At 43.5% G+C, this 8472-nt stretch overlaps 1 protein-coding gene and 1 non-coding gene across 2 annotated transcripts; both read left to right on the top strand.

Annotated features, from left to right (window-relative positions):
* The first annotated feature begins 482 nt into the window (after positions 1-482).
* On the top strand, positions 483-616 carry LOC123391258. The gene has a single exon (XR_006605887.1). It is a non-coding gene; the product is annotated as a small nucleolar RNA SNORA70 (small nucleolar RNA).
* Positions 617-656: 40 nt separating this feature from the next.
* On the top strand, positions 657-1073 carry LOC106006992 (60S ribosomal protein L10-like). The gene has a single exon (XM_013062238.2). The coding sequence runs from the start codon at positions 677-679 to the stop codon at positions 977-979; it is 303 nt and encodes a 100-aa protein (XP_012917692.1). The 5' UTR covers positions 657-676; the 3' UTR covers positions 980-1073.
* Positions 1074-8472: the final 7399 nt, after the last annotated feature.

Below are 8472 nucleotides of genomic sequence, written 5' to 3'. Positions count from 1 at the left end.
ATCAACTTGCAGACAGGTGTGTACAATATATAATCATTGATGTTAACACATGTATACACTACTACGTATTTTCTTTGGATACAGAAGTCTTTATATAAATAAATTTTAAAAATTATGAAACAACATGTGCCAAAAGGATGATTGTGGTCACCTCTGGGGAGCTGGGGAGAAGGTGGGTTAGAGTCCAAAGGTGCAGAATTAGAAAGGACTTTAAACTTTATCTGAAATGCTTGCATGTTTTAATAAGGAAAGTCAATTTTATTACTCATGTTATTAAATTAAAAAAAAAAAAAAAGGATTCCATGATTTTGAAAAGTTCTGAAAGGCCCGTACTAGTTGATGGGTCAAGTTGGATGGCTTTGGATATAAATAAGGAAACCTATCTGAACAATAAGGCTTGAACAGTAAGGGAGTTTATTATTCCGTATAACAGTATGCCAGCAGAGTAGAGGGTTGATTAGTTACAAAATTCAACCATGTGTCTGCAGCCAATTAAGCCGACTGTGCTCTTTGTCTGTGGGGGCCCAGTGTGCCATGGCTGCAAACAGTAGCCTCCTCGGTAGTGTATGCAGCCTGTTGATTGTATGGGTTGTCCTAAGGGACCTTGGAGACAGCCCTTTTGGTGGATGCTGGGGTCTGACCTCATGGCTATCTCCAATTTAGGCCTCAGACAGGTATGCAGGGTGCCTTTGGAAAGCCCCAGGGCACAGTAGCCAGGGTCCACATTGGCCAAGTCATCATGTCCATCCGTACCAAGCTGCAGAACAAGGAGCATGTGATTGAGGCCCTACGCAGGGCCAAGTTCAAGTTCCCTGGCCGCCAGAAGATCCACATCTCCAAGAAGTGGGGCTTTACTAAGTTCAATGCGGATGGATTTGAAGACGTGGTGGCTGAAAAGCGGCTTATCCCAGATGGTTGTGGGGTCAAATACATCCCTAACCGTGGTCCCTTGGACAAATGGAGGGCTCTGCACTCATGAGAACCTTAGCACTACCCCTTCCCGTCATATTCATGCCCACCAATAAATCCAACTTCCTGTCAAAAAAAAAAAAAAAAAAATTCAACCATGTGGCTGAAGACCCAGGATTTTTCCATTTCTTTGCTTCGGTGAATTTTGAAGAAATTTACTTGAAATTCTCTTTGCATTCCTGGAGTTAGTTGATTCCTCAGGCACATAGCGAGATGGTTCCAGCAAAAAATCTCCAGAACAAAATAATAGTAATAAAAGAAGAGTAAATATGGTGCTTACTATGTGCCAGCATTTTACATACATTATCTCATTTTTTTCTTCTCAAAACTGCTTTTGTAGATGAGAAAACAGAGGCACTGAAAAGCTCTGTAATTTGTTGACTATTACATAATTAGTAAGTGGTAGATTCAAACCCAGTTAGTGTGGTCTAAGAATATATGAACTTGATCTCAGGGCTCTACGCTGTATCTGCTTTTTCTTATGACTTTTTTTCCTTCCTTTTCTTCTCTTGTCCTTCTCTCTGAAGAGTAAGGAAACTTCTTCCAGAAGCTTCCCAGCAGACAACTCTTCACGTCTCATTGGCACATGCCCATTCCCGAACTGATTACATCACCCTTTGCCCAGACCACCCCTGGAGTTGAGAGTAGAGTCAGCTTTCCCCGGGGACATTACTGCGTGGGAAAGTATAGACACGTGAACCAAATTTGGGTTCTCTTTCGAAGGCAAATGGGTGGAAGGGAATTGATGCTGAGAAGATAACCAACAGTGTCCAGTAGAGGTAACTTTTATTGGTTTTTGCAGCTCAATGATTCATTCATTTGAACGCCTGTTATGTTTGGCATCCAAGTGCTAACAATCCAGGAACCATATATGGTTCAAATCTTGAGGAGAATAGTCTGGGCTGGAGAAACAAATCTGAGCATCATCAACACAGAGATTATAGGTGTTTTGCATCATGGGATTGGAAAGAATTCCCACAGAAGAAAGGACAGAAGTTTGAGGGAAGATGGACTACAATAAGATTTAATGTTTCCATCTTCCATGTGATTAGATAAAAAGTTCCCTTGTGATTTTTAAAAAATTATAACTGTAACTGGTATGTTTAACTGTTATTAATAAAATAGCTACACATTTACGCAGTTTGTTTGTTTTGTTTATTAGTTTGTTAATTCATTTATCCTAAACACCATGAAGAATCTTGTTCTTCATAGTCTACAGTGTTGAAGAGTCCAATAACCAAAGCTTTGCAACAATAACTTAAAATTGTCCCCAACTAAACCTAATAGATGAAGTAATCTTGTCCCTGTGATGGTAACAGAAATGTGCCCTAGGATATATATGTCGCCTATTGACTTTGCTTTGCGTGGATCTTGAACTCAGCAATCGGAAGAAATGACTCTTGTGAATGTTAGCGGGGCTGACCTAATAAGCCCCAGAGCTCAGTGGCTTAATCCATGGAGGTTTATTTCTTGTGTACGTGGTCATCTAACTTGGGTTGACAGGGATTGTTCCCTTTCATCCAGCAGCTCCGTCATACCCTTGAGCCTGAAAGACCCCATAGGGTCCTCAGCAATTGTCTAGCAGGTGAGGGAAGAGGCAAAGAGCATGGGGGATTGCATAGGATGGGCCAAGACTTGGGGGGTGAACATCACTTTGGGCTCTCATTCTGCTGACCAGAGCTCAGTCACATGGTCACGGCTAATTGTAAGGTAGTTGGGGAAATGTCGTCTAGCTATGTGTTCAGGAATAAGAGGGTGGGTTTAGTGGGCAGCTGGCTAGTCTCCAACATACAATGGATGGCGTGAAACATTTCCACCATGTTAAAATTTAATGTCTTTATTTGGTATGTTTACTGTTTCTCTCTGATATTTTGTTTCCATTTGGAAGAGATCTTTCTTACACTACCTTTCTCCTCATTGACGACAGCTTGGGCAGTAAGTAGTAGTATTTCATGTTTCAGGTCCTTCAGAATCCTCCCACATTTGCTTTTGTTATTTCCAGTTATTCCATTCTCTCTTCAAAGTCCTCTGCCTTCCATTTGCAGACTTGCTTTGCAGTCAGAATGCATTTGATGTCTCCTCTGAGGCTTCAGGAGAAATTTTTCTGTTTCTCAGACTTTTGACATATGGATCAGCTATTTTAGGCATCTCAAAACCTAAACTCTGCAGTAAATGAACACGCCTTCAAAAATACACAGAATTATTTGATTAATTAAAGCAAATCTCAGAAAGGAACACACCTCTTAGAAACTCTCCCATGTACTACTATATTAAATTCAATGCTGGTAACTTGTATTTAACATGATGAGTAATAGAAATTACAAGCTTAATTCTAGAAAGGTCAAGTAAATAAATGCCCAGAAACACAATAATTCCCAAGAAACAATCATGTCCCCATCAGCTATCATTGTTAACGTTTGAGAATTAACTAGCACGGTTTTCATAGGAACCCAGATTGACTGGGTAGAAACCACACCCAGCAGAACCTCAGAAGAAACATCCTTGACCTTTTAGATATATCGATATTATTATTTTTTTCCTTGATGTCATTGCCATCAAGATCAACAAAGGGCTTAGGGACACATTAAGCTGCAGCTGTTGCAATTAATTGTGCCCTTGGAGCCTCAAGGCAAGGCCCAGCAGCAGTGGCTAGCCTAGTCCTAGGGAGGGTGTAGTTCTAATAGGGACTCCTTGGCAGAGTGCTCTATAGGTCCCTCCCTGGAAACAGTCAGTGGCTGGCTTAGGTGGGGAAGGGGCCAGTCCTGGCCTGAGGCAGGGCTGGGGCTGGGCCTGGGTGGTGGCAATCTCCTTGGCTTGGCCATCCAACCCGCACTCAATTACTCCGGCTGGGTGACTCAACTTTAAGCCGACTGGGAACCATAAACAGGGCACCTGACAACTAGCTGCCATTTTATGAGAGTGGGGCTTGAGGTCATCAATTAGCATTTTCCAGAACGTGTTCTACTGGCTCCCTATCAGAGTGATGGCTGCACTCTACCATGGCAAACCAATGCTAAAACATTTGATTTTCTTGCAAATGGTGAGCCTTAGTCTGCCCAAAGTTTGACCAACATTTTGCTTCTCACATCATGCCACGCAAATGTTGTGCAATATCTTAGTATTTAAAAAAAAAAAAAAAAGTTTAGGGGCACCTGGGTAGCTCAGATGGTTAAGCCTCTGCTTTTGGTTCAGGTCATGATCCCAGGATCCTGGAATTGAGTCCCGCATTGGGATCCTTGCTCAGTGGGGAACCTCCTTCTCCCTCTCCCTCTGCTTGCGCGCTCTCTCTCTCTCTCTCTCTGTCAAATAAATAAAATCTTAAAATAAAAAGTTGAAACAACTTGTTTTATGGCTTTGCTCTAAAACCAGAATTAGACTCTTAATTGCTGTATGAAAAGAATTCTAGGCAGAATTAAATTAAATTCGGCTATTTGATTATCTGCTGAATCTAAGTACATCTTCCTTATATTGTTCTCACCTCAGAGGGATAATTAATTAGTTATTCCACTAGGTGTTTGTGGAAAAACAAGGTTTGGGTGATCTCATGCCAAGCAAATGCCCAAAACGAAAAAGAAGAGTTCATCATTTTATAACCTGTCTCTGGGTAAGTGTAAACCTTGGTTTAAGGGAGCCAAGGACCCGGGGCAAAGCAGGCTATCAGGGGAATCAGATGGAGATGTCAGCAAACACTTTAACGATGTGTGCCAAGCCCTGGGGGAGAGGAGAGCGGGAGAGGAGCACCCTTCCGTGCAGGGAGGTTGGTCTTAAAAGGGTTTTTTGGTGCCTTTTTTTTTTTTTTTTCCCTAGGTGGAGTCTGTCTGCCCTGCCTCTTGATTATACAACACATGCAGCTCCATTAAACAGGTCACTGGCAAAAATGAGCAAAACTAGAAGTTCTCTAGGTGGAAGAGAAATAGGAAAATTTGGGTTGGTCTCGTGGAACTTCAGCCACTCCCCATGTTCTCCATGCCAGCCGAGAAAGCATCTTTAAGCAAAACACAAGTCAAAAATGGCCACAGCATCACACACTGGGCTCGGAAGCTCCACCATCTATATGGTCCGGCCCCGTAGGACAACGTGCAGGGAAGGAGCCTCACAGAAAGCTCAGGTGACCAGCTGGGATGCGGAGTGGCTAAGGTTGGCCGCTCAGGGAAATTCTGAGTCTTTCCTTCTGGGGTCTGTGGGGTGGGGTTGGGGGGTGGCATTGTGAATCAGGATTTGGCCAGGCAGGCTCTGACTCACTTATCTTCTACAGATAGTGCTCTGGGTGCCTGGGGACAGGGAAGCCACATCACCAAAATTTCCAGCTGTCAGCATCAGGGTGTTTCCTGGTTGTTTTCCTTTTCACCACTTAAATGTTCACTTGGGTGTTTTCAAGCGGGGAACCTTTGAAACCTTTCCTGGTTCAGTGTCCTCAAGGGAGTAGTTAGCAGTTGAGGTTCTATAACAAACCGGCTGCATTTATGTCTACAAACTTTTACAGGGCCTTTTAAAACGTTCTCACCGAATCACTCAAGATTTTATCAGTACGAAGCATGTCATCCACACCAATATCCTCAGAGCCTCCTCATGAATAATGTGACTAACAAGCGTCATGTGTGGCCGCCTGGCACCCTGGGAGCTTCATCAGCCTGACTCCTCAGGTAACTTCCTGGCAAACATCCTTCAAGATGGCCTCCGCCTTACCTGGGGACAGTAAGTCCTACTATGAGGGAGAATCGAAGGACTTTAAATTTTATTTCGCCTGGTTTTTTGTTTGTGTGTGTTTGGTTGTAAAGGACTGAGGTAGATTTATCCTTTGACAGAAGACCTTGAGAAGGGACTAAATCAGTCTTCCCAGCTAGCTTATCCTTCTCTCTCCCCCCAGCCACAGGGGAGGACACAGCAGTTGGGGGGCAGGGTTGGGGGGTTGTGGGGTTGGAGAGTCACCATAACTGCCACCATGTTCTCTAACCTCTGGGCTCACTCTGACCTCCTGCCATAGAGAAGGCAAATCCCCATCCCTGTAAAAATCTCTCCAAAGAGACTTTATGAAGCAAATATGGATAGACACTCCCCGGCTCTCTAGAACAGAAGGAAAGTGTAAACTATAAAGATGGACATATTTACAGGGGCTGGGTCCCATATGCTAACACAAAGATGTCTAGACAGAACTCAGCTCACCTGCCCCTTCACAGAGCTTTCTCCCAGTCCCACCTCTTCCCCATACCCTTTGTCTATGAAACTCTGCCTACTTTAATGTAAGATCCAAAGTTCAGCCTCCTAGTTCTGCAAATTTACAGTAAAAACAGCAACAGCAAATATTTAAACCAGCAGTAACAATATGAGGTAGTAAGAGGACGGTCACTCCTCACACAGATCCTTCCCTGGAACAGAGAAGTCAAAGTCACCAGCTCTTCTTGCTTTATAATCTGACACAGCTTTGCTGCTTTGCGGTATCAGTAGGCTAATGTATAACGTTGAGTATTTAAAGTCGATGTTCACCAAGCACTTGCCACACTCAGGGCACTCTGCTGGGCACTCTGTATTCATCTAACTGCTTGAGTTTTACATCTCTCTGGTGTTGTGGCAAAGAGCAGGTAATTGGTTGTGAAATTTTGTAAACGAGCAGAGACCCTGGCAGGTTGGGGAATCTGTCTAGTAGTCACCATGGGTGATCCATTGTAGGGTTAGGTTTCTTTTTTTTTAAGGTTTTATTTATTTTTAAAGGATTTTATTTATTTATTTGACAGGGAGACACAGAGCGAGAGAGAGAACACAGGTGAGGGGAGCAGGAGGGGGAGAAGCAGGCTCCCCGCTGAGCAGAGAGCCTGATACAGGGCTTGATCCCAGGACCCTGGGATCATGACCTGAGCCGAAGGCAGAGGCTTAACCCACTGAGCCACCCAGGTGCCCCAAGATTTTATTTCTTTATTTGACACACACAGAGAGAGGATAAGCAGAGGGAGTGGCAGCCAGAGGGAGAGGGAGAAGCAGGTTCCCTGGGGAGCAGGGGGAGCCCAAGGTGAAACTCCATCCCAGGACCCCAGGACAATGACCTGAGTCAAAGGCAGTTGCTGGCAAACTGGGCAGGGAGGGTTGCAGAAGGTCTGATGAGACATGTGTGAAGGTGGACACCATATATTCTCAGGGTGGAGACCTCTAGGTGATCCAGAAGACCAGGGCAGCTCCTGTGTAGTAGGGTCAAGGCCATACATGAAGATGTGTGGTCCAATCGCTGGTAGTAACATTTAACACCAATGAAGCAGTTAGTGTGTACTAAGTGCCGCTAAGCACTTACGCATTAACTAATCCAGTAGTACTCAAACTTGAGCATATATCAGAATCATGGCTCTTAGAATGTGGATTGCTGGCCCCACTCCTAGAGTTTCGGATTCAGGAGCGATCCCTCTCTCCTTTTCTTCCTAAAGCCTCTCCTTCGTCCTATGTCCTGTTTGGGTCCCTGTCTCCCCAGGACTTCTCTGCCCATGCTAACTATGTTATCTCCCCTCTGTCCTCTTCTGAGTGTATTGTTTAGGGCACTTACTAGATCTGGGTTTGAATCCCACAGATTGATTTACTGGCTTCGTGAGTGTGGACAAATCATTTTACACTTCTGTGCCTTCATTTTTTTTCTCATTGTAAAATGAGAACTGTAATACATTATTTACTTCATAGAGCTGTTGTGAGGATTAAATAAATAAATATATAGTGTAAGAAATGTTATATACATATATACATACATATACAGTATATATTATGCATATAATTTTAGAAATCATAGTTTACTTATTTAGTTGTGATAAATGATTGCCTTTCTTTTGGTTCAAGTTATAACTGTAATTTAAAACAAAAATTGATGTGTCTTTATTATTAGGTCTTATGGTGGGAGGATCTGAGGACACTCATTGGGAAGCCTGCAGGATAAGTGATAGCAGGAAACTAGAGAAGTGGATGGAGCTGTAGGAAGGCCTTGGCTGTGGGTTGAAGGAACATCATTCGTAGGAGGACATCAATCATCTCTGCTCATTAGAGGCTTCTCTCAGTAAAGACAGGGAAGGAAGGAGCAGATCTTAGAGAGGAGACTTTGAAAATGAAGAGATTCAAAAGTCCTTTAGCAGACAAAGGAGATGATTTATTGAAATCAGGTTCTCCAATATAGATGGCAACCAAAGCAAGACCTAGGTGGCCCCTTGAATGGCCAAACCAAGAGACCAACTTAGAATAATATGGGAAGAAGACACCTCCTCTGAGTTATGATTTCTGGCTAGGAACGTTACTTCTGGCAAATCCGGTAGGCCATAGAAAACGAGTCAGGGGCGCCTGGGTGGGTCAGTGGGTTAAAGCCTCTGCCTTCGGCTCAGGTCATGATCCCAGGGTCCTGGGATCGAGCCCCACATCAGGCTGTCTGCTTCACAGGGAGCCTGCTTCCTCCTCTCTCTCTGCCTCCTTGTGATCTCTGTCAAATAAATAAATAAAAATCTTTTAAAAAATAAAAAAATAATAAAATAAAATAAAATAAAA

The sequence above is a fragment of the Mustela putorius genome, unplaced genomic scaffold (assembly GCF_011764305.1).
Source record: "Mustela putorius furo isolate JIRA1106 unplaced genomic scaffold, ASM1176430v1.1 tig00000083_pilon_pilon_pilon, whole genome shotgun sequence".
NCBI classification, from domain to species: Eukaryota; Metazoa; Chordata; class Mammalia; order Carnivora; family Mustelidae; genus Mustela; species Mustela putorius.
This window is presented reverse-complemented; position numbering and strand designations above follow the sequence as displayed.

What these genes read in the sequence shown, in the direction of transcription:
- LOC106006992 (XM_013062238.2), top strand. Translation starts at nt 677, where the DNA reads ATGCAGGGTGCCTTTGGAAAGCCCCAGGGCACAGTAGCCAGGGTCCAC.